The 26,572-nt window shown below is 39.1% G+C and overlaps 1 protein-coding gene across 1 annotated transcript; it reads right to left on the bottom strand.

The window, feature by feature from the left end:
- Positions 1-248: 248 nt before the first annotated feature.
- naa35 (N-alpha-acetyltransferase 35, NatC auxiliary subunit) lies at positions 249-26,471 on the bottom strand. Its single transcript, XM_041227165.1, has 23 exons — positions 26,365-26,471; positions 23,163-23,288; positions 22,701-22,734; positions 22,077-22,191; positions 21,012-21,086; positions 17,690-17,857; positions 16,513-16,579; positions 11,476-11,519; positions 10,649-10,699; positions 9,832-9,915; positions 9,202-9,316; positions 8,184-8,362; positions 5,108-5,167; positions 4,650-4,756; positions 4,501-4,567; positions 4,227-4,325; positions 3,533-3,711; positions 3,147-3,283; positions 2,938-3,005; positions 2,162-2,302; positions 1,800-1,922; positions 1,516-1,596; positions 249-862 (listed from the first exon to the last, which is right to left on the bottom strand). Exons 2-23 carry the CDS (start codon positions 23,281-23,283, stop codon positions 803-805), a joined length of 2,175 nt encoding a protein of 724 aa, XP_041083099.1. The 5' UTR covers positions 23,284-23,288; positions 26,365-26,471; the 3' UTR covers positions 249-802.
- Positions 26,472-26,572: the final 101 nt, after the last annotated feature.

The raw sequence follows: 26,572 nt of genomic DNA, 5'->3' as shown, positions 1-26,572 counted from the left end.
TTTAAAGTTTATGACATGTCTACAGAGAGTAAATATTTAAGGTACTAATGTTCGCAGTTACATACAGCATTTTGAATTGTGTTTACTACTTACTTCATTTATAAAGTACTGATTTCCATTGTGCCTTGAAGTCCTTTATAAGTGCAGTGCACCTGTATTTATTGTCAATTATTATTATTTTTTAATTGCTGGAGACAGCACTGCATTCAATTGAATCTTATTAAAAAAAATCACAAAAGTCTGTTTTGGAATTTTTACATTTTATTGTAAAAAATGTATAGAACAATACTTCTACACACTGATCAACCCACAAATTTCACAAATTTCACATGTTAAAAAAATCACATATAGTGGGTGTTTATTTCCTTGTATAATACAAGCTTAAATTACAATGTTAAATACAACAAATGCCAATACTCATCTGTTTCCATTCATTTCTGTCTTTAGACAAGCAAAGAGAACAGGCCAGAGAATGCAAATCCTGTATACTGCTGCTTACAGACCACCATTGGTTGGACGTGTGACAGTAAGAATGATCTTAATAAAACCACGCTGTATTTCCTTTTATAATCCAAAAGTCTACTTTAATTATGCTATTAAAAATTGGTGACAAACAGAGGTAAAATAAATCAAATATCAAACATTTTAACTGCTTTTGAAAAAACTAAACATCACATTAACTGCAAATCTGCATCTTTTATCTTATTTGGTATTGTGAAGACACTGCAGCAGGATAAACATTGACAAAAGTTCCATTCCAGTTCTGTTGGCTGTTACTTAAAGGAAAATTTCATCAATCCTCTTAGATTATTTTGACCACTGGAAAGTATTTATGTGCTGAAAAATCAAATTCTGGCAGAACCTGGAAACACAAAGGATGACTGAATCAGATTATTTTTTTCCCCTACAGAACGAAAGCAAGACAAAGCTAAAGCTACAGTACAAGGGGTTGATTTCACTACCGTTTTCATGACACTGCTAAGCAGTAGTATGTGTGTTGATAAACAGAATCAATATATTTAGTTCAATTTAATCTTTTTATAAAACAAAACTCGTAACAAAATAAATGGCTGTTTCTTTGTAGCAGCTTCATTCTGGCATTGTGTGTTTAAATTATAACATTTTTTTAAAAAACAGCATCTAAAGCCTCTCTTATCTAGGCTATGCACAGGCTTAAGAAGTAATCATGCAAGTGGTTACGTCAGTTTACACAGACGAATAAAACAGGCTTGAAACTTAAAGCATTTCCATCCTAACCAATTGGATGCACCCCACACACAAATAATCAAGCTTATGAAATACTTATACAATGGATTGCACAAACTGAGCACAACTCAAACCAAATGCCATATTATCAAAAACAGACAATTTTATGCACTAGCTTTATGAATGCAAGTTAAAAGCAAAGAAAGTTCAGCTTATACTTTAATTTTATATGAAACTAATAGGGAACTGATACTTTGATTAGCACTATCAATACCAATGTAATCATATTAAATGTAGATTTAAACTCACCCTTGTCTCCTTTTTGTGCCCTCCTGCAAGCAACTTCATCACCACAATGTTGGGTTTTGCCACTTTCAGTATTCGATTCACCTATACAAACAAATCATGCGGTGTAAATGAGCAAAAAAAAAAAAAAGAAAACTTTACTGGTTAACTCCTGCTTGAGATCGTGGATATCCCCACACATCACACACTGTTTTTTCTCCCCCATTCAGAATAAAATAGGGTGGAACTGTGTGTCCACTGAGACTCTTTGAAAACCAGGCTGCTGACATTTAGTATCAAGATCTCACCTCTGGATCTGGATTGGGGACGTTTTCCAAGATCATCTTGGCCTGCTGGAAGTGTTTACTGGCTGCCATGTAGAGGTCCGAGGATTGAGGAGGAGGGCTGTACTTATTGAGGTCAGACATTTCCTGGACAACAAAATTGTGTCTGATTAGTGGAGTATGCATTAATTAATGAAGATGTCATCAGTTTTAAAATAAAGCTAAAATTGAGAATAACAAATCTATGTTAAGATTAAATTTATAGAATACTTGATCTACTTACAAACAAAAAAGGTACGTTCTTCATTTTTGTGTATTAAAGTAGATAAAAGACAAAGGTTAGCCGCCCGAGTTTTTGTGAATCCTCTCTATTCCTTTCTACTTACCTTAAACTGTATGTAATGCACAGGTGGGGGTGTTACAACACTGTTAAATGGGGCAAAGCGGTGCTCGTATCGCACTTGCTCACTATCCAGCTCAAATTTTGGTTTCCTCACTTTTCCATCCATTTCAAAAGCAATCATGGTCTGAAAGAAAAATATTTGCTCTCATTACTAAGTGGACAATCTCTTCAAACTCTCAACTGATAAATCTCCGAAAGGAAGTTAAGCTTTTCTTATAATGTCAATCCTGTTTACTACCATTTATTTACATATGCATATCATAAAAGGGAGCATTAACCAAAGCTGCTTTTGAAAGAAGGATGTCTCTCTGTCTTACTTTGGTTACTTTTGGTAAACATTTTATTGCGAACCATATTGGTGTCCCTAAAACTAGGCAAACAATACACAAGACAGCTGTGAGGTGAAGGCATTAATCACATTTAGTGCTCTCTAGTATCTGAGAAAACAGAACAAAACATGAAATAACCTTATTCACTTTTGTCTAATTCTTGTATATGCTGCCACCTAGCAGGCACGATGCTGGTGGTACAGAATCTATCATTCTCTCAGTGAAACACAGGCGTGGCTGTTCTGTCCTGTGATTTTACCTAAATGCCTTTGAACTGCATTACTAGACCAGTAAATAGTGCAAGACATATTCAGTTTCTAAATCACAAGTAGTCTATAGTGTATAGCCCTGTTCAAACACCTTCATTACACCACTATCCTAATTGTACCACTGTATTGTTACAATTAGAAAAAAGCATTGTAACCTTCACCTTGTACATTCCAGCACACATATTCTGGTAGGCCTGACTCATTGTGATTTCTCTGCTCAGGGGCCTGGCTGTGGAGAAATGATATTGCCATTATTAAGTCTTTCCCCATGACAAGTTAAACAACTGAAATGCACTCATGTTAAAAATGAACTAGGCTGCAAGACAGTTCAAACAGCTATCACATTTCCTTTGCGGTAGGTCCTCTTTACCCTTTTTCTTTTTCTTCGACTTCTTGTTGCTGCGGCCCTTCTGTTGCTCCTCCGTAATCCTCTCCTCAGCCATTTGGGAGCTGTCAGCTCGACTCAGTGTTGACATCAGCCATGCATAGAGAAACTCAGATAGGTACCTGAACACAAGGGTGCATTAAACAATCAGTCTGTATTAAAAAAAGGCTTTAGCACCACGGATGAATCATTTATTATAGAGACGTCTGAATCAGTACAGCCATGTGACGTGCATCGTCTCATTAAACAGGACTAATACATGCACATCATAATCATCTTGAGGTACAGTAGACAGTCGACAGCAACGTAAGCTATCATTTTAATTTCAAATGTAACAAATCTATGTATTTTTAAACAGGGTAAGAGCATACCAGTAAATGTAGTAATATTCATGCATGCTGTAGAGTTCCAGTTCAAAACCACTCAGGAGGTACTGGATCATGACCCTCAGGCTATGGTAAAGGACCCAGGTTCCCAAACATGCCAGATGCTGCCTCTGGGGTTCCTGTTTCATGAGCATACTGTGGAGAGCTGCATCCACTTTCTCTGCCTGTATAGAAACACAGAAAGGCTCCAATGTGATGAAGGTCAACATCTGATTTGAAATTAGTAAGCAAATATGGATATGGGAATTATTGTTTGGACAAGGCTGAAGTACCCTTGCTGTGAACAATACTTTTATATCCTTTGAAATATTTTGTCTTGAGGTCTGTAAGTCCATTAGGCTTTAAGATTTTGTATGCAGTTCATATTGGTAGACAAGGAATACTTTTATATTGGGGAGGTGGGGTCACACTTGTCATCTCAATAAAAGTAAAAGATTTAGTCAACTTATGCAGAAAAAAAAAAAAAACTCCGATTTAATCAGGAAATACTGGTGTTATAAATGATATATACTTAGAATCTCCCTGCATGGTACAGCATATTACTATGACTACTGATCTCTTTGTCTTATGAAAAACAACATTATTTTGGAGAGAATCCTGTATCTGAATTTTACTTTGCATTGCATGAGAAAATGACATTGGCAATACAAACCCTTTCTGTTTGTCACAGAAACCTTACCTCATCCTGTAGGGTGGCAAACTCTTCCAGAATGTGCCCCAGCTTGTCTCTCTGTCGAGCCCTGTTGTGGCCATGGATCTGGATCAGACTGCAGAATGGCTTCAAAAGCAGAAGAGTCCAATTACTATTACTGGATTAGCAAAATCTGGGACTAAATTAATAACTGAGTGGGGCTGTCAAATCAGGGATTCTATGCTGTTTCTCTGCTGCTACATAGTGCCACAATGCCCAGTCAAAGTAATACACTTTCATTTAACTGTTGTCCATAGCTTACCCGTGCACAGTGTGTAACAAATGAGTCAATGTAATCCTTGGCCTGATGGTTGTTATATAAGCAGCACCTAAAAAAAACAAAACAATTTTGGGTCATTTTATACCAAGGGAAAGTGTATGGAGATTACATAGCAAATATTTGTTACTTACTTTGCTGAAAGAACAGGAGGGCTCACAAAGTACCTTAAAGCCTCCTTTATCATGTCTTGCATTAGATGCGTCCCAAAGACTTTTTTGTTATCGATCAAGAAAGTTGTCTGCAAGAAAGCGCTTACAGTAAGTCAAAGGCTTTGTTTTAATACAGAAACAAACACACAGTAAAGATCACTTGAGGCAGATTTAACTCGTGACTCACAGTGCCTAACAAATGTGTCCCCTACAGTATATGGATTTGAAAATAAATGACAAACCCCCCCCCCCCCAACCCCACTAAAAACATACTAAATGTGGGAGGTATTGCTTCATAGTACAGACGAAAAGTTAAAAAGAATACACACAGTACTTTAAAATCCCTTAAAACCAGTCTGTGTTATTAACTATTATGGGCACAACATTTTTAGAATTATCCAGCAATAAGTACAAAAATAAAATAGAATAAAAGCTCTTACTTGTAACAAAGACCTAGAGAGCACACAAGGGGACTGTTCACTGAACTCGCAGAAAAATTCCTGAAAAGATGAATTTCAAATCAAAGATCCACAAAATTAAGCCAATAGACAGAAACAGCAGAGCTCAATGACACTGAGTATGAAGGAGGTTTGTAGAATCTTGGCAAAGAATATACTGTAGAACACTACAGCATTTAAATAGTCATTCGGCTTTGCATATCTTAAAGATATTGCTAAATAAATGTGGAAATTATTTTAAAATAGATTAAGGTTCTTTGGTTCTATACAACTCAAAACACCCAACTAACAAGTTAACAGCAAGGTCTGCTTTCAGATTAAGTCAGGGGTGGCCAAACTTCCTGACTCTACCAGCCGCATACTAAAATTTCCATATGGTCGAGAGCCACAAGACACATACTAAAAAACATGAAATGTTTGCAAGAGCAAGATATTTTAAACACTAGCATTGTTGTGCAGTACAGTAGTTAGGCTATCTTTTGATGGCAGCAAAATACACAAGAACAAGTGTTAGAACATTACCTACACAGTTTCTGTGTAATTTGTATTATACTGTAGATCTACAGTGTATTACACTTTAAATATAACACTATGGTGTTTTTCCATTATTTCTGTTTATACTGTATGTATTACGCACTTTAAATAAAATATATTTAGTTATTATGAAGCAAAATATAACAACTGACCTGATTTCACCAAAAACCACATAAAAACACACATTTTTGTAAGGATTCTTTTTGACAAGCTCTTCCCTTGAAGATCTGAATGCTGCGTGTATTAAACTGTTGAACTTTATGGATGACAAGCGCACTGTATTTATTTTGAAAGGGATTACAGTGCCTGCTCATGATGAGATCCAAGTTATAAACATAACAATTTTAGACCTGCAATATAACATTTAAACATGCAGTTTTTAGTCAAGTTTCATTCCTCCAAATAAGGCAGTTTGCCACAAGCGATATTCCATGCTTGAAATAGAAAACGCACTTGAGTCGTTACATCTGCTTCTTTACTGGATACCGAAAGCAGCTTCTGCCTCCAGTCTGATCCAGGAGGATATTCAGATGAAAATGTGATTTGTTTCAGAATGACGTTTGAGGTTGCTCACCTTGTAGTACAGATTACAGTGTGTGAGTGATTTGTTTCACAGATGAGACACAGGTTTCACTGTTTTCAGTGAAAGCAAACTCTTCCTCCCACTCTGGTTTAAACCCTCATACTTTTGTTTATTACTCGTAGAGGGCTTGCTCAATGTCATAGACCACGAACCGAACAAGCACTTAATTCAAAATTATGAAATTTACTTTCAGCTGCACATCCGGTTTCGAAATACGCATGCACTAGCGAGCGGTGTCGAAAGTCAACAAGTGACAAATCCTTGCAGTGAACATGCAGGCTCAAAGAAACAGGAGAGAGAACGACAGAGAAGAAAGAATAGTTAACATGAATGAATACAGAGAGCACAAATAATAAACTTATTGTTTTTATTTTACTTTCTCTCGTTTCATTATTCTTTCTTCAGTTCATTCAAGCCGCAAACTGTGCGTCACCCAGCATTTCACCAGGAGCCGCGCTTCAACTGCAAAAATGAGCTGCATGCGGCTAGCAAGCTGCAGTTTGGCCACCACTGCATTAAGTCAACAGACGGCCAAATAACTAAATAATGTACAGCAGTAAACCAACACTTAGAAATTATACGTCTGTGTAAAACTGAACGTTATTGTGGGACTCCTTAACCTATCTAATGCAGTAGTTTTCAAACTTTAGGCCCCGTACCCCTTTCCAGATAATCCAGTCTACCACGTACCCCCATCTGAGATTGGGTTATAATATACTGATGAAAACAGAAAAAAATGGTATTTTCTAATTACCAGGCTTAAACACTTATCGATGTTAACTAAGAATATTAAAAAAAAAAAATCTTACCTACCAATGTGGATGTGCCTGCTTTTTAGCACAGATTTCAGAAAAACCATACCGATTCGTAAACGATGTAGCCCATACACAAAGGTATGTTATTCAGTATTTTAAAATGAACAAATAGGTCTTCAAGTTACAAAAAGATGTGAGTGGATAATTAAAAAAATAAACAAGCCTTGATTATATACACAGTGCCTTGCAAAAGTATTCAGACCCCTGAACAATTCTCTCATATTAATGAATTACAAATGGTAGATTGAAATTTCGTTTTGTTCGATATTTTATTTTATTGTATGCAGAGCTCTTGATATGGTTGACTGGTGCACCATTACTCCAAACCCAGCCACTGACTCTGTAGCATCTTCAAAGTGATTGTTGGCCTCTCTGTGGCTTCTCTCACAAGTCTCCTTCTTGTTTGAGCGCTGAGTTTTGAGGGAAGGCCTTTTCTTGGCAGTGCCTGGGTGGTGTGATGCAGCTTCCACTTCCTGATTATTGATCCAACTGTGCTCACTGGGATATCCAAACACTTGGATATTATTTTGTACCCTTTCCCTAATCTATGCATTTGTATTACTTTATCTCTAACTTCTGTAGAATGCTCTTTGGTCTTCATTTTCCTTCAGATTCACAGCCTTACCAATGATCCTTCAACAGTGGGGTTTTTATCCAGAAAATGTGACAGCAACTTTAATGGTTCACAGGTGGAGGCCAATGGTAAGGTAATTGTGTCCTCGTTAGGGCAATTTCTTTCATCGGTGCAAACTGGGAGCTTCCAAAGCACAGGGGTTGAATACTTATGCAAGCAAGATATTTCAGTTTTTTATTTTTCTTAAAAATATTTCCCAACATAAAACCAATATCACCTTACAATAATTGATTCTGAGTTTCAGTGTTTAAAAATAAAATATCAAACAGAACGAAATTTCAATGTACCATTTGTAATTCGGTAATATGAGAGAATTGGTCAGGGGTCTGAATACTTTTCCAAGGCACTATATATATCTGTTGTCCGCCATTACAAGATTTTCCTCATGTACCCCGAGCAGCGCTCAAGTACCCCAGTTTGAAAACTGCTGACGTAAAGTAACAAACACTTTATTCAGATTGTATAATCATACAGCGAGTAAACACTTCTTACCAGTATGGAGTGAAGATTTGTAGTGTTAACAACCTCACAGACAGTTTTTATTCTCTCTATTAGTTTGGTGAAGTAGTTGACCATTTCTTCCCTTTTAATGATTTTGGCATAGCGAGGAAAGGTTGGAGGTAACAACCTCTGATTAACCAGAGGTTCAAATCCCATCATTATTGGATGATCTAAATAAGAGGCAAATGGATATGAAAACATAAATGATAATGAAAATAGGTAGTGATCACGTGCGCTTGCAGAAACATACATTTTATTACTAAAAATACAAACACAGTATAATCAAGGGTCATTTCATCCCAACATAACCAGTGCCGTTGCCAGTCCGTCTCCTAGAAAAATTCACCTGGGGGTTTTCAGACATGCTGAGTTCAGAAATGACAACCATTACATTTTAAAAATTTCCCTTTCGACCTGTGACCTTGCAAAGGTTAACCTAAAGTGAGAAAGGGTCCTTGACCAGAAAAAATCTGGTCTGAAGAAAAGAAAAAATCTAATTGAAGAATTAGTGATAATATCATATGCTATTTGCACGCTGCATTAAGCACCATTGGCTATCCGTTTTGTTTTATTTTGAGATAAAACATGCGTCAGCGGTTCAGTGCATTTTGTCTGTGTGATTACTTAAGCTATTATTAATGTATTTTTAAAATGTGAACTTTCAGTACTATAAATGAGATGTACTCATTTAAAACATAAAAACACATATCAAAATAATGCAAACTGCGACATTACACCATACTTAATACTTTTAGAAGTGTCAGCATTTACAATCGCAGTAGCTGAAGATTCAATTCCAGATTGGCTAGAATTTCTGTGCACAGTAAAGTATAGAAATACAATATTTCGTTTTTGAGGTGGCTGATGATGGAATACTAAAACAATATAACAAGACCTTGTTTTTCATCATGTATTGTATTTTATATACATACAGCTAATAGCTGAGCATTTCATAGCTATGTATCTACATTAGTGGTAATTAAAAGTAATGTTAGAAATTGCTCTTTACCCCCTTTCGTAGTATCATTTTGTGCCTGGATGCCATGATGGATAGAAGTGTGGAGAGCTGAAAGTATGTCTGCTGCTTGTATCATCAACTTTTGAGCTTCAGCAACTGAGCTAGTCTGGGAAAAGGAAACGAGCAGACACAATTATAGTTTACCTCACAACAAACTAAGAAATATAATTCAAGGTCTCTTAAGCAGAAGTTATTTGTTTTACACTAAAATGGATAAAAAAAAAAAAAGTAAATAAATAAAATGGTTAACGCAGGTTACGTTTTTAAAATATTTCCCATGGTGTCATTCCAGCCCAAGGGGGGGGGGATTGTTTGACCCCTTTTGAATATTATTTGTCTAGGTCACCCCTGCATTAGGTCAAAAGTAATAAAAGAAAAAAAGTAACCAGACATTTTCATGAGTTAAACAGCTCCTCTTTTGCAGGCACATCCTTTTTTTCCCTCACATTTGATTAATTTATCATCAAATACAAAAGGAGGAAAACAATGTTTCCACTTGCACTGGAATGAGCCCAGTCTTTCAATTGAACTATCATCAGACAGAACTACTACCTTTTTATAACAAGCTTAGCTATGTAGCTAAATTACATATTTATGTTAATGTACAGAAAGGAGTCTCACCTCTTTTTTCGTAAATGCTAATAAAGCTGTCAGCAGTAAGCGTGTGAACTTAATTCTGCTAAAAAGCGCAGAGCACTGTTGATGCTATAAAAACATAAAAAAAAAAAAAAAAAAAAAAAAAAAAACATTCTTGGTTAGCTTAAACTGTTGTAAAATTACAATGCTCTCAAATCTGAATGAATCGGTTTCATGCTGCCCTCACCAGATTTCCAAATGAAATAAGAAATAAACATTCCAAACAATAACTAGATACAATGCATAACTTGTACTGCCAAAAAAAAATAACTGTTGGGAAACAGGCAACAGAACTAAAGACCTCAGGTTTGAAAAATGCATTTCACCCCAGTTCCACTGCTGCACGGGAACTGATCAAACTGCCCTTATTCTGCAATTTAGAGATGCACAAATCCCCTGGACTCAAGCACGAAGACGGAATTGTGTTCTGGCCAAAGCCCTCTGAGAACCGAGACACCAAAACAGCAGTATGAGAATTCTAAAGCTAGTTTGACTCAGTCTCTCAGTCGATATACAAAGTTATATAGACATTTACATTTAAAAAATCCAGAGAAGCTTTTACATCTATCACTGTTGTATTACTGTAACTTGTAGGATGTCACGCTCCATTGGAGAGCACAATTGGCAAGAGTTCTGTAACTTGTTCCTTGCGGATACCTAGTTTTAGCAACAGCCTACGAACAAATTTAGCAAGCCTTTTATTTCAACGCATTCCAAAACATCTTCAAGGCTGAAGTTAGTAGTTTCCCTTAGCTTTTAAACAGAAATAGTCATTAGACGGGTGAAAAGGGTCTACTCTTACTTCAAGTTCAACATCTGGGTTCCTTTCTTCTCCTTGGCGACTTCTTGTGCTCTGCCAGAAAACAACCAAATAATAATAATAATAATAATAATAATAATATAATAATAATAATAATAATAATAATAAAAATATATGACATTTATTTTAAAATCAAACACACACACACACACACAACACATACAAGCAACAACAACATGATATGTTTAATAAAAAGTTTAGGTGTAAAAAACAGGATTTGTCTTTCCCTTTATAAACAGTACAGCCTTGGTGTGTCAACCCACTCCATTCTGAAGCTACCAGATCTATGTGTCAGTGAAACTGTAAGTGCATGCAGAATCAAAGTCTCGATTCAGTCAGCGTAGCACTGTGGTGTATAAATGGTAAAATACTGGAGAGCATATCTACAAATTATTTTCTAAATTATAAACTGGAGGTTGGTGAATAGAGGAAGGTGTCAAAGTGCTGAAGATATATTGTTTTACTTGCATATGACATCACAAAATATCATTTTCTATACTAATTTCTGAACATGAAATCCACATTATGAGCTGACATACTAGGCATTTACAAGCACTAAGTGTTACAGAACACCCTGCGATATTTACAAGAAATGCATTACTTTACATTTGCTGTATCGTGTCTTCAGTATTGCAATTAAATATTTTTAAAACACATAGCATCAAAACAATCATGATTACTTAAATATATTGCTGCGATATAGACATCACGGGATAAAGGATATTGCTTTTCTTGTAGGCTGTTCTGGATCACAATCCACTGTTTTTTTTGTGTATATTTAAGTGAATATTGGTAGTGAAAAACAATACCTTTACTCTTCTTTGTAAGTCATCTTCAACATCTTTCAGCATGCCTTGAAGTTGGAAGCACAGAGAAAGCACATTAACATTATTTTTTAATATTTTACAGTTTCAAAGACCCCAACTAGCACTAGGGTTGGAGGACAAAATACATGTTCAGTTCTAGATTATTGGCTAAAAATCATGATTTAACAAACTTTAAATTTACCATCCCATATACGCTGGGATAGTAAAACTTCTAGCTCATACACGCTGCTTTTTTCCTGATTTCATTTATTGATTTTAAATAACACCATACCACTTTTCTCTCCCTTTAACACCCGCCTCCCTCCCCCAGCAACTCTTTTTGAACAAACCAGTGGTCTACAGGATAACAAAAACATGGTTCCCTTTCAATTCAAAGATGACCACCAAGAATATTTTTGGGATATGCCTGCCACATGTCAGGTATTCATTGAGCAATTTTTATCAGAAATATATCACTGATAGCCCCCTCCGGGGAGTGATGTCCTCGGTCCCGCCTTCTGTAGGAACAAATAGTCACTCCACAGAGCTCACTTCCTCTTTTGCTTAATTGCACATGTTTAAGGCTAGACGCCTGTCCCCAGTGCTCTTGGTGCTTCCATCCTTGGTGCTTGGTGTCCTTGGTGCTTCGGCATTACATGTACTAAAGCGTTAGGTGCCCCCCATTGCTTTGACGCCCGTGGGACCTTGATCCCTTGAGCTCATCGCCCTTCTGTGCTTCCTAGTCCTCAGGGCCTCAGAGCCTTGGTGCACACAATGCCCTTGGTACCTCTGCACTCCAGAGTCAGATGCCCTCGGGGCCTCAGTCCCATTGGTGCTTAGGCTCCTCAGTGCACACAGTGAGCTTGGTGCTTCACGCCTCTTATCTCATCGCCCCTCGTGTTTCGGCGCCCTCGGGAACTCAGACCCTCTGTGCATGCGAGCATTTTGACACTCTTTAGTGCTTCAGCACCTTTCAGAGCGTCAGAGGCTAGGTCCACTAGGTGCCCTCGTGCCCTTCAGCGCTTTGGCGCCTTGGTGCTTCAGAGTCTTGCTGCCCTCTGTGCCTGAGTGCTCCTGTGTTTAGAAGCCCTTGGTGCCTCGGTGCCCTCGCAGCTTCAGTGATTAACGCCCACCGGTGCTTTGCACCCTCGGGCCTCAAGCCCTCAGACTCCTTTGGTACCCTTGGTGCTTCAACGCTCTCATTGCTCTGGTTAGGTGCCCTTGGTGCTTCGACACCCTCAGGACCTCTGGACACCCTCAGTGCTTGGGCAAACGATACTTTCGCTACTCGTGCCACGGTGTGACCCTGATGGCAAGCAAGCCAAAGTTTCATGCCTGCATCATCTCTGACTTGAAGGACTAAATGGGTCAAGTCCTGGAGTATTTGCCAGGCAGCAGGCCCAACCCTCTGCTCCGGCTCCACCGCTAGCACCTGCCCCGGAACGGACCTCGCCTTTACCAGTGGTCACCCAGGACATTTCAGAACCAAACAAGGCTGTGGCTGAAGACCAGGATGCGATGTCAATCGCGGCCACCTGGGACGGTAGCTTCTTCCCTCAGGACGAGGAGGGAGGAGACATCCAAGAGATAACCTTCGAGAAGGGTCCCAGCTCAGAGTCAACCTTGGATGCTAGGCTTTCCCCTCTTCTAAGCTTGATCCTGGTGCTCATGCAGTGAGCCTCGAAGTTCCTCCAGGTACCTTGGGAAGCAGTGCCCGAAATCGCACCAATTGGCCTTCAGGACATGCGCTCCATTGCTCCGCCTTCAGCCCTTCCTGGCATTCCCTGATTTCCTGGAAGAGGTACCATACAACCTCGGCACTGAGTGTGGTGAAATGAGCAACCACGCTGGCTTCTATAGAAGGCACAGGGACGCTGGGATTGGCGGCATTCCCACCAGTGTACTCGACCAGAGGCCCTGGTGTGAGCCCCTCCAGTAGGGGGTTTACCTAAGGACCTGGCCTGCTCCAGCGGTTAATGCAGGGTAACAGGGGCCCATTTAAAAGAGGCATATGCGGCGGTAGCGCAAGTCACACACCTGGCTAACACGGCAGTCCTCCTTACGGCTTACCTGGATGGCATACTGCAGTGGACACCCCTCCCTGAACCGGTAGCTTTAGAGCTGCGCCTAGTTTCAGGCACGCTGCTCCAGATTTCCAGCTTTCAAGGCCAGGCCCTGGGCTAGAGCCTGGCAAGCCTTGTTGTGGCTCGCAGCCAGCTTTGACTGTCCCATGTGAGGGTCCCTGATGCAAACAAATCGGGCTTGCTAGATGCACCAATCTCTCCTTCGGGCCAGCCGCGGAGGAGATATTCCAATGTTCCCAATGAGAGCGTGAGGCATCTCGGCAGGTAGTCTTTGATGCGCCTCTCCCAGGCTCCGGTGCGAGACAGAGCGAGACACTGGCGTCCATCTGTGACACGCACAGTGACTCAGACGGTCCTGATCCCCCAGTGCCCCACATGGCGACATGATGCATCGCCTTCAGGCTTCCGCGGCAGCTAACAGCCGGGCCCACCCACAAGGATGGGGGAACGTTGTACGCGAGGCTCAAACGCAACAGCGCTCCCGGCAGCGGAGGAGGGGTTCTACTCTAGGTATTTTCTGGTGCAGAAAAAGGATGGTGACCTTCACCCCATCCTGGACCTGAGACACCTCAACGGGTTCTTGAGGGAGAGAACGTTCCAGATGGTCATACACTGTCACATTCTACAGTCTGTCCAGCCGGGTGACTGGTTTACTACAGTGGACTTAAAGGATGTGTATTTCCACATTCCTATTCGGCCAGCGCACAGGAAGTATCTCCATGTGACTGGATTAAACATACAGAGACAACTGGGGGTGGAGTTGAAACTCCGGCAAAGGCGCACAGGATGTATTCACAACAAAACAGAAAGAAGGTAAAGGTGGTCATGTGATGTTACCAGCGATGGTAACGCACAGAGGACTCATACAGCAATGTGCACACAAATGCAAAATAAAACAGTACAAAAAACTACAACTAAAAGATGCCGTAGAAATGCCTAGCACTGCTCCCCTAAACAGGAGGTCCCGCTGCAATCCAATTCTCTCTATACTGTAGGCTGCTGTTGCCTGAAACTAAGCTCCGTTCCTACCCTGCCCAGGTATACACATGACCGCCAAATGGCTGCAGTTTCTTCTTGCGTGAATGCTGGAACCCTAACCTTGGTTAACCCATGCAGTAGTTAGCAGTCTCCAGTTCTTTCCAGTGGGATTCCAGACCTCCGTAGCGCTGAGTCTCATGGCCTTGCAGCAGCCCTGAGCTATCTCCCGCGGATGTTTTTGAACTGACGGACACTCGTTCAAGACCCACCCACCTGCTAACTGAGGACCAGCACAGCCAATCACTTCCCCTCAACCATGCCTAGCAGGCAGCAAGTCTCAATCGAGTGCCTGTCTGTAAACAATAATTCAATTACATAAATCAACTCCAAAAAGACACACAATAAACCCATTCCCACACATAAATCACACCAACACTAATTACCAATTGTGCATGGCAATCGCCTTGCCACACTCCACTTCGCCTTTCAGGGAAGTGTCTTTGTGTTTTCAGTGCTGCCATTCGGCCTCTCCTTAGCTCCCCGCATGTTCTCAAAGTGCATGGATGCCATCCTGGCCCCCTTGCGGCTGCAAGGGATCAGGGTGTTGAACTACCTGGATGACTGGTTGATCGGTTCTCAGTCGCAGGAAGGAGCAGTGGCCTACACTGCGATCATGACTGAGCATCTGTCGAGGCTGGGCCTCGCGCTCAACAATGCCAAGAACCAATTAATACCAGCGGAAAGTACGGTTTACTTGGGACATGGCTGGACTCCCTTGCAATGCGAGCCTATCTGTCAGACGACTGAGTGGCCACCATACAGAATTGTCTGCCCCGGTTTCAACAACGGTCGATAGTACCTCTGGTGTTGTGTCAAAAGTTGTTGGGTCTGATGTCTGCAGCTTCATCAGCCCTGCAGCTGGGATTACTCCATATGCGCCCGCTTCAGGCGCCGGCTGACCGTGTCTCGCACATGCTAGCAAGCACTGCGCTGGTAGAAGCAAGCCTTTCACCTGCACAAAGGTGCAAGGCTGACGGTGATCCACAGCCGTCAGGTGGTGATGACAAACGCATCCAATTTAGGTTGGGGAGCAGTCTGGGCTGGCAGAGGAGTCCGCAGGTCCTGGCCTGGACAGCCCTGCATATAAATATGCTGGTTCTGCAAGCAGTTCACCTTGCTTTCCAGCATTTTCTCCCAGTGCTCCGGATGGACAACATTGTTGTGGTAGCCCCCCGATGGCCCAGGAGAACCTGGTTTTCAACCCTCTGCCAGCTACTGAAAGGCTAGACCTGGGAGATCCCGCTATGCCTGGATCTCCTCAGACGAGAGGTACTCTCTGGCATCCAGAACTGGGCAGACTCCAATTATGGGTCGTCTTCGAATTGAAAGGGAATGTTAGGTTGTGGATGTAACCCTGGCTCCCTGAAAGCGAAGACGACCACCAACCTGCGAGGTCGCATCGGTCACCTTCGTGAGTTTGATTTAAAAGAGGAAGTGAGCTCTGTGGAGTATTTGTTCCCTCGGAAGACAGGACTGAGGACGTCACTCCCCGGAGGGGCCTATCAGCTGCTCTGATGTAAAATGCTCATTGAATACTTGACCTGTAGCAGGCACATCCCAAAATAATTGTTTGTGGTCATCTTCTCTTTACATCCGTAACCTAACGTTATCATCACTAATCACTTTTCAGTACAATAAATAATGAAGACAAAAAATATTATGGATAATATCACAACCCGAATTAGCTCTAATCTTGGACTACCTTACCTAAGGTAACATTAGGTTGTCCAAGATCAGAACTAGGTCTCTGAAACTAGCTGTTCAGGTTCTTATGCTCATTGCCTAGGCTCAGCATGTCATGTGACCAGAGCGAAAGACACCAAACACTTGCATGCCCTATGTGATTGGTAGTCCTGAGATCTAAATTTATTATAAAATATATATTTTGGGTATCCCACCTCCATTTTAAAAATCATACCTGTAACTCTCAAATCTGTCACATTGTTTGCCATTTTGAAACCATATGTCATTGCCTGGAAATCCTCCTAAAACAAAAATACATTTTGCTCAGTCAGAAAAACATACTTGTTCTGCAGCTTCAGACTCAACTATTTTAGTTGGCCGGTTCCATTAAATGGTACAATGAGAGCTCACTGGTATCATCCAAACATTTATGGAGCTAATGAAATGGCCCAATAGTCTTTTTAGTTTGCTCAGCATATTTCTTAATTCTCTAGTCTTTATTGAAATCAGAATGTGTGATTTCTGACAATGATATAATGCCAATGGCCTTTGATGGGATACATTAACTAAATGACTGTTCACAGGTTGGTTGGCACAGTTCAACTGGACTGCTTGTTTTTTGCATGGTTTTCTTCATCTGATTAATCTATAGAGCATGCTAGTAAAACAACCATCAGAATGCATGTTTGGAATTTTAAAACAGCAGTAGTTCAGGAACTATAAAGTAGCTGTGTGGAACAGTAACAGTTTTCATTAAGTAAAAATGCTCACTGGGGTAACCAGATTGACAAAGAAAATACTCAACTAGTCAAAGCCTTAACAGTTGCATGCCCTTGTCAGTTTTAACTTTTGATGAGCAAGTCCTCTTCATTTAGTATTCAATTTCCAAAATGAAACTGGAAGTTTAAAAAAAAAAAAAAAAAAAAAAAAAAAAAAAAAAAAAAAAGCTCCTACATCTGCCTCCAGAAATGCAACAGCATTCTTTGTACTCTTCCGATTAATATAACAGCTATTCCTTTGTGAAATAAACTCCCCTGGGAAAAGCTGATAGCTACACTGTTTTCCATTTAACTTGGAGGGGGAAAAGCCAGATATAGTCAGATTCACATCACATTAAATGATGTTTGGGTTAGGGTTAGGAATGGTTAGTGGAAAATGTGTGCATGTTACTGATGGGGATGCTTTTTCTTTCTCCAAGTGAAGTAGTTTACACCACAGCTCTATGTTAAAAGTTTCCACTGAGTCTAAGCAGGCTTGTTCTTGCACAAGCAAAAACAAACACCACCTTCTCATAAATGGTTGGCTCATGTTTCGCAAATGCCAGGGAAATTAAAACAAATACATGGGTTAACCTTAGAAGGAAATCTAGAGAAGGAAACACAGCTTCAACCAAATCCCAAGTAAGGGCTTACCTCCTCAAAGACACCAGCTTTATTGACTTTCTCTCTAGCAATATCACAGATTTTCAGAATGCCCAACGCAAACGCCTTCATGGCAGGGTCCTCAATCAAGTCAGGGTTATGAACGTACAGGCAGGTGAAAACCGTCTGGGCTAAAGAATGGCCTTCAAGCCAGGTTATCTGTAAGAATATTTACATATTACATTTCAAAAAAAGAAACAGAAAATGTTTCTATCAATTTGCTTCTTACTATATTTAGTTTACTCATTAATATCAAACATGTTTTAAATAATTAAAACATAGGTTATTTAAAATGATTGCTATACTTTATGTGTAAAACAAAGTTTGATGGTAACAAAATGAGGTCTAGAACAGGGCTGTCCAACGGATGGCTCTTGAGCCACATACTGTAATGAGCTCTACACTATATATCGTTTGAAGAATCCCATTTAATAACCGCAGGGACAATCTGTAATATTACTGTAGGTAGAGGTAAGTACAGTCAAATACAGCAAAATGATGTTTAAAAAATGCATTTTTAATGAGCAAGACACTACGGTACTTAAGTGGTGTCTAAGAGTAGTTGCTGTTACAGTCAAGCAAATAGTAAACAACACACACTAAACATCCTCATATTTGCGAAAAAAAAAACAGTACATGCCGCAAGATGCTCCACTGACCGCATATATCAAACACTTGCACACAATTTAAAATTAATTTACAGTATCAAATATTATTATATGTATTATTCCTATTATAATATATGATGCATTTGTTGCACCCAAAAACGAAACACAGTTGACTTTTTTTTTTAATTATTTATTTTTTATGTTTATTTTTTTTATCTTTGTAGTAAGCTAAGACTACAGTATTTTTTTTTTATGTCCATGGACATACTTGCCTGTCATCTGTGATGTCACCTACTTCTGTTCAAATGATTAATTTCATTACATGAAGCCATACATAGATGAAATGGTAGCCGTATTAGACCAGAGATGATCAACAAAGAGAAGGAGATGTGATACCTTTTACTGGACTAACTAAATAATAATTATTCATAAGCTTTCAAGACCTCAAAGGTCTCTCTTTCAGGTGAAAGTTGATGTTTACATTCAAAGGTTGCATCAGAACTTTAACAAAAATAACCCATTTTGAATCACTACAATTCTAATATATATATATATATATATATATATATATATATATATATATATATATATATATATAATTGCAGAATGGTTACCAATAGGAGTGCTGGTAATTTTGATGGTGATGGTGTATCTGTGTAGATTCATTCCTGTCCGAAGATGTTGTTTGGTTTCTCCTACGTAAGTACCATCACAGCATTTGCTACATTTAATCATGTAGATTACATTTTTGGATCTGCAGGTGAATGATCCTTTTATCTCGTTTCCCTTGTGCTGTGAGGATGGTATTCTGCATGGGAACAGGTTTTGCATCAGTTGGTATTACAGGGTTTAGTTCCATTGTGTGCATTGTTTAGGTCAGTTGGTTGTTTGCTCCGGATGATAAGCTGGGACAGGTTAGGTGGTTGTCTGTAGGATAGGAGAGGTGTTTCCAAGAAAATATTGCAGAGGGTGAAATCTTCAGCTAAAATTGGGTGTAATTCTCGGATGATTTTGCAGAGGGGTGGTAGGGTTGGATTGTATGTAACAATTAAGGGTACTCTATTAGACTCAGGTTTTACTTTGTATTCCAACAATTTTTCTCTTGGTATTCTGATGGCACGTTCCATTTCTCTGTCAATCTGTTTTGGAGCACATCCTTGTCGGACGAAAGCATCACGAACACTGCAAAGATGTTTGTTTCTGTCACCTGTTTCAGAGCAGTTTCGGTGGTAACGAATAGCTTGACTGTAAATGACAGATTTATGTGTGTGATGTGGATGAAAACTAGAGATGTGGAGGTATTTTTGGCTGTCGGAAGGTTTTCTGTAGATGGATGAATTAATATTACCTTTTTTGATGGTTATTGTTGTGTCTAAGAATTGTATCATTTCCTTTGAATAATTCATTGTCAGTTCAATGGTGCAATGGTAATTATTGAGAGCATGGTGGAATTGGTGTAATGAGGCTTCACTTTCTGTCCAGATAATAAAGATGTCATCTATGTATCTTAAGTAAAATTGTGGTTTGTAAGGATATTGTTCTAGAAATTCGTTTTCCAGATTGGCCACGAAAAGTTTAGCATATTGTGGTGCCATTTTGGTCCCCATAGCTGTTCCCATGATCTGTTGATAATACTTATTGTTAAAGGAGAAATAGTTGTGCGTAAGAATAAATTCAATTAGTTTGCCAGTGATGTGAAGGGGAACTTTAAGATCATTGGTCTCTTTTTCTAAGAATTTTAGACAGGCTGATATACCATCACGATGAGGGATGTTGGTATAAAGTACCTTTACATCCATAGTGACTAGTATAGAATTTTGGGGTGGTTGGTCATATTCCTTAAGTTTTTTTTAGGAAGTGTATAGTGTCCTGGATGAAACTATCTGTTTTTGTCACCAATGGCTTAAGTAAGGATTCTATATATTCAGAGATTCCTTCTGTGAGCGTTCCTATGCCAGACACAATGGTTCGCCCAGGATTACCGGGTTTGCAGATTTTGGGAAGCAAGTAAAAAGAAATATCTGCCCTAGTTGTTTCAGGTATGACATTTTGGAAGGTAGATTGAATGTTGTCTGGCAATGATTTTATAATGGTGTTTAGTTTTTGTATGTAATCTTTTGTAGGAATAAAGAAAATATGGAAACTAGTGTTATTATCGCATAAACACTCTTGCAAGAGCGGGGTTTGATTTGGTCTTTCAAAAAAAGAAAGGCGGTTTTCTGAAACTATTTCTCCTTTGTTCTTTGCATTAGGTAGAAGTTTGAAGCAAGGGAGTATGGCAGTATAACAAGTGGCAAAAATCAAATGCTTTGATTGGATAAAATACATTCAAGTGTGGACTACAAATGTTGTGTGTTACGTATATGGAAAAAGAACAATATATCTGCACTGCATGAGTGCAGCTCATGTTGACACAGATTACAATAAGGAGTGCCTAAACTATGAATTATATCTTATGAAATAAAAAAAGATTAACTCCATTTGATCAAGCAGCCTTTGTCATGTCATAAGCGCACAACCCTTAAGTTCAAGCAAATAATTCACTGGACTAACTCCCCAAACTCCACAGAGATCTACTTTTTTGTGCAACTGAAAGCTTGAATTTAGACTTTACAGCAGTGGCAGAGGATGAAAGTCACCGGCGTGTTTGCTATTTGTCGATTCTGTATGTCGGTGGAACTAGGCTGGGTTATTATTATGCTTACCAAGCAACAAAAGCAAGTGTCCATTATCCCAATCAGCTCTGGCAAGTTCAAGTCCTTGATTTTGATGGCTCCACTCTTAAGAGAGAGAATACAACAAAAACATTAAAACAGACAATTACAAACTTTGCAAGTGAAAATACTACAAATTATTTCCTCACAGAGACAAGTGGTTTTATACAGTTTACATCTCGAGCACTTTTTAGCACTGAGCAAGTAACCTTTTCTTCTATAACACACTACAGTATCAGTCACTGCTAAACACGTCACAGCAAGACAATAAAGGCAACTACCAGAATTCAACTGAGAATTGTTTTGAAATTCAGCATTGATATCTATCTATCTATCTATCTATCTATAACTTTTTAATATGTTAGCATACTTCAAACATGTTAAATCTTCTACTGCAACCCTGTTTATTTGAATAATTGTCATTATTATTTGAATAGATGCCTCTAGTGTGCTGCCAGAGCTTTGGATGAGGTCACTCATAACTGATAGAGAATTCCTGTATTACTGGTTTACTCAATTTTCTCCTAAACAAATGGGGCTTTAAATGTGGTTCAGATGTTAATAAACTTAAGTATTGGTATTTATAGGTAGCTGAACTGGACTTTTCTTACTGTGCTTCAGTATAATCTAGCTGTACTAATACAAACAGTACATTAAGGATGCCCAGTGGCTCACCTAGCAAAAGCATGACAGGAGAATTTCCTGCTTCAGTAACCCCTCAGGTGCCCAACATGTCCAGGAGAAGACTAGCCAGGCTTGAACTTATCTTCAGGGTTAAGCAGCCTGGCAACATTTGTTGCATAGGTTCAGTGGGTAAAACGTGGTGATCGGCTTGACAACAGGAACTGCGGTAGCCCATAAACCCATAAACAAAAACTTGTTCGCCGAATCCCAAATGCTCAATTTGGTTATCCAGTCTATCTGCATATTTAGTACATTATTGAAACCGTTTTTTTTTTTTTTACTCTATCAATTATGCTTATTTTAAGGTTAACTTCATATTAATAAATCAATCAATCAATCAATCCAATATTAAAAGATATTTAAAAGTGCAACCTTCACTGCCTGTTCAAAGTTGAGCACCTTCCTGTTGACCTGGTTCCCAATCATTCCAGCATCCATCTTTGGGTCCATCATTTCAATAGCAGACATGGCTTCAAACAGGCCAAAGCTGGAGATGAAAAATCATTATACTGTAGTTTTTTATGCATATGATTTTATATAATATTGTGTGGTGCAAATCGTTTTTAACAAAATCTGGATATACTGTACAATCTGTAAACTTGTGCATTCAGTAATGTACATACAAGGGAGATGGTGCATTTACCAGAAAAGCTCTACTAACACTTTCAATCTGCTTTGACCTGATGAAAGCCTGTACACATGTACATAGCAAACACACTGTTATTAAGTCCAGTCTATCCAAGTGGCCCATCTCCTAGCTCTAAAGCTCAACAGCATCAGCCTTAACCTGCTTCAGCCTAAGAGCTTAAAATTGCTATTCAATCAGGTAGCGTTAGCAAACAAGACTGTCGATTATAGGATAAAAGCTCTTCTTGGGCTCTTCTGCCAGCTCTTCTCTTCTCTCCATTCATCCCTGCACACAACTTTATGCCACTTTAAATCCAACAAGCAGTTACAGTTCAGCAAGTATTGGTATCTAGCAGAGTTCATACTCACAGCTTGTCATGAAGCAGCTCTCCAAGCTTCAGCTCTGAAACAAATATAAAATGTAAATTACCACTTGACGGTCGAAACAGAATTCATGTTTATTTTTCACGTGCAACAGTAAAACACAATCTTAACATGTTATTGTATCTTAATATTTGATTACATTTTCTATTAAATGTCATACTAGTGTGTTCTGTATAAATCTCTATTGTTGGTCATTATTAATCTAATATTCTACATATGGTACACAATGCATAACCAAAACAACAACAGGTAAATAAATATGCAGAACACACATGAAAGGATTTTAAATAGGTAATTAAAAAGTATTAGGACAAAAATTAACGTGGGGAATTTTCCAGGAACCACCTAATATTAAAGCACAGATTCCAGTTTGGTAATCTAGAATTTTAAGACCTACTAGCCAAACAATGCGGTCAGTCGCCCATTCATATTGTTGTGTTCTTTTACCTCTACAGGCCCCCTTGAAGTCCTGTGTCACATCCACCCAGTTTGCATTATTTTTCATCTTGTCTGGGATTCCTAGTCCCCAGCCAGCATCATCCTCTTCTACTGATGACTTCATCACCATGACAGCTGTTAAAAAAAGAGCAAACACATTAGAGGTCTTCACGGTCCAAATGAATCAACCCAACCCGACAATTACTTGTGACCCAACCCCATATAAAATTATTGTTATTAGACCCGGCCCCAAAAAAAAAACAGTGGAACGCGTTTCCTATCCCCAGCTTAGTATATGCACTTGCTAGATACAGTATTAAAGCAGTGTTTTGTCCCCCGTCCCCCATCCCCCATTCAGCCTGGAAATCTGGCTGAACTACAGGCAGTGTTTATTCCATCATGAACCTACACATAGAACTACAATGAAATATATAACATTTAGGTAAAAGATAAATACAATATCTGAAAATACATTATCTGTAAATTCGTTACTTTATTACAAACTTAACACAAGAGCAAATGGAATTTAGATGTAAAATGTGTGTTTCGCAAAATTTGTTTTCCTTCTTTGTCTACAATAACAACATATCCCACACTGCAAATGTGCATTTTTCTCTGAGCTTTTGTTCATGTAATTCGTTTTTCTTTCACGTCCTTCATAAACAAATCCATTTCTGCGACGTTTAAGAATAATCTAAGAAACCATTTCGATATGGGTCACGTGTCTGCTGGTGCACTCTGCAAGTTAGGTCATATGCTACTGGGGGAAGCCAATCCACAAGCCATGAAGATGTCTAAAACACATACAATTAAGAGGTACAGTAGGTACAAAAGAATATCAGAACCTGGTCCTGAATTTTTACTAGCTGGAGATATGTACACCTGTATGTGTGTGTCACTATATATATATATACACACACACACACACACACATACATACATATACATATACATACACACAGCTCTGGAAAAAAATTATGAGACCACTGCAAAATTATCAGTTTCTCTGGTTTTACTATTTATAGGTATGTGTTTGGGTTTATTTTTTTGTTTTTCACACATTTTTGTTTTATTCTATAAACTACTGACAACATTTCTCCCAAATTCCAAATAAAAATATTGTCATTTAGAGAATTTATGCAGAAAATGACAACTGGTCAAAATAACAAAAAAGATGCAAACAAAATAAGTTCATATTCATTTTTAAACAACACAATACTAATGTTTTAACTTAGGAAGAGTTCAGAAATCAATATTTGGTGGAATAACCCTGATTTTCAAGCACAGCTTTCATGCGTCTTGGCATGCTCTCCACCAGTCTTTCACATTGATGTTGGGTGACTTTATGCCACTCCTGGCGCAAAAATTCAAGCAGCTCGGGTTTGTTTGATAGCTTGTGACCATCCGTCTTCCTCTTGCTCACATTCCAGAGGTTTTCAATGGGGTTCAGGTCTGGAGATTGGGCTGGCCATGACAGGGTCTTGATCTGGTGGTCCTCCATCCACACCTTGATTGACCTGGCTGTGTGGCATGGAGCATTGTCCTGCTGGAAAAACCAATCCTCAGAGTTGGGGAACATTGTCAGAGCAGAAGGAAGCAAGTTTTCTTCCAGGACAACCTTGTACTTGGCTTGATTCATGCCAAAGCTGCCCGATTCCAGCCTTGCTGAAGCACCCCCAGATCATCGCCGATCCTCCACCACATTTCACAGTGGGTGCGAGACACTGTGGCTTGTAGGCCTCTCCAGGTCTCTGTCTAACTATTAGACGACCAGGTGTTGGGCAAAGCTGAAAATTGGACTCATCTGGGGGTGCTTCAGCAAGGCTGGAATCGGGCAGATTTGTCTTTGTGAAGGGCGCATGAATCAAGCCAAGTACAAGGTTGTCTTCCATCTGCTCTGACAATGTTCCCCAACTCTAAGGACTGATTTTTCCAGCATGACAATGCTCCATGCCACGCAGCCAGGTCAATCAACGTGTGGATGGAGGACCACCAGATCAAGACCCTGTCATGGCCAGCCCAATCTATAGACCTGAACCCCACTGAAAACCTCTGGAATGTGATAAAGAGGAAATTGGATGGTCACAAGCCATCAAACAAAGCCGAGCTGCTTGAATTTTTGCACCAGGAGTGGCATAAAGTCACCCAACATCAATGTGAAAGACCGGTGGAGAGCATGCCAAGACGCGTGAAAGCTGTGCTTGAAAATCAGGGTTATTCCACCAAATATTGATTTCTGAACCCTTCCTAAGTTAAAACATTAGTATTGTGTTGTTTAAAAATGAATATTAACTTATTTTCTTTGCATTATTCGAGGTCTGACAACACTGCACCTTTTTTGTAATTTTGACCAGTTGTCATTTTCTGCAAATAAATGCTCTAAATGACAATATTTTTATTTGGAATTTGGGAGAAATGTTGTCAGTAGTTTATAGAATAAAACAAAAATGTTCATTTTACCCAAACACATACCTATAAATAGTAAAACCAGAGAAACTGATAATTTTGCAGTGGTCTCAATTTTTTCCAGAGCTGTATATGAGAGCTGGCATGCTTCCTTTTTACGTAATTCATTTAATGCTAGGAAGATGTGCGTTTGAAATGACAAGAAACAGAAACATTATCTGAGTACTTACATTAGCAATTATATTAGTATAATATTGAAAGTAGTTTTGACACTGCAGCTTTAAGTCTACATGTATCCATTGGTATACGACCGGCAGCTTCATAATAATTTTTCTAGTTTTTGTCTAGTGAATAATTCTAGAATCTAAATCTCATCTCTTGCAATTCATTCCGTTTTTTTTTTTTTTTTTTTTTTTTTTTTTGCCATCATTCAGTACTTACAAACTAAATGATCAGTTACATAGATATTTTTGACAGCGCTATTTCCAATTCACCGAATTATAATACATATGTTGGTTGTTAAATGTGCCATTTCATAATCAACCACCACAGATGCCACTTTCTCTAGAAAGGGCAATAGACAAAGCTACGTTTTTTTTGTTTTTTTTTCTTTTCTTTTCTCTTCTCTGTCTCTGTCGACAATGTATTCATATACTACCAGCTGCCTGACCAAGCAAGAGGCCTGGAACCATCATGCTAATCGTGAGTGAAAAAGCTAGCAACACAATGCAGCTTCACCTTTAAACTATACACAACATATAATAAGGCAACATGTATAAATCCATTCATTCGAGTTCGAACATACCTATTTAAATGTTGATTTAAAACGTCGCCGGTGTGGTTTTAAATGAAAGGCCATGTACACTTCTAACGCTGCCTGAAAAAACCGCTTTGAATCCTGGGAAATGTAGTGCCAGCTTCGCATACGGGACGTTTTCAAACGTTCATTGAAACTGAAGTTACTGATAGCGTAAACTACAACCAAAGCATATTTGAACTACAAATCCTATAAT

The sequence above is a fragment of the Polyodon spathula genome, chromosome 2 (genome assembly GCF_017654505.1).
Source record: "Polyodon spathula isolate WHYD16114869_AA chromosome 2, ASM1765450v1, whole genome shotgun sequence".
Classification (NCBI taxonomy): Eukaryota; Metazoa; Chordata; class Actinopteri; order Acipenseriformes; family Polyodontidae; genus Polyodon; species Polyodon spathula.
The sequence above is the reverse complement of the archived record's forward strand: the minus strand, read 5'-3'. Positions and strand labels throughout refer to the sequence as shown.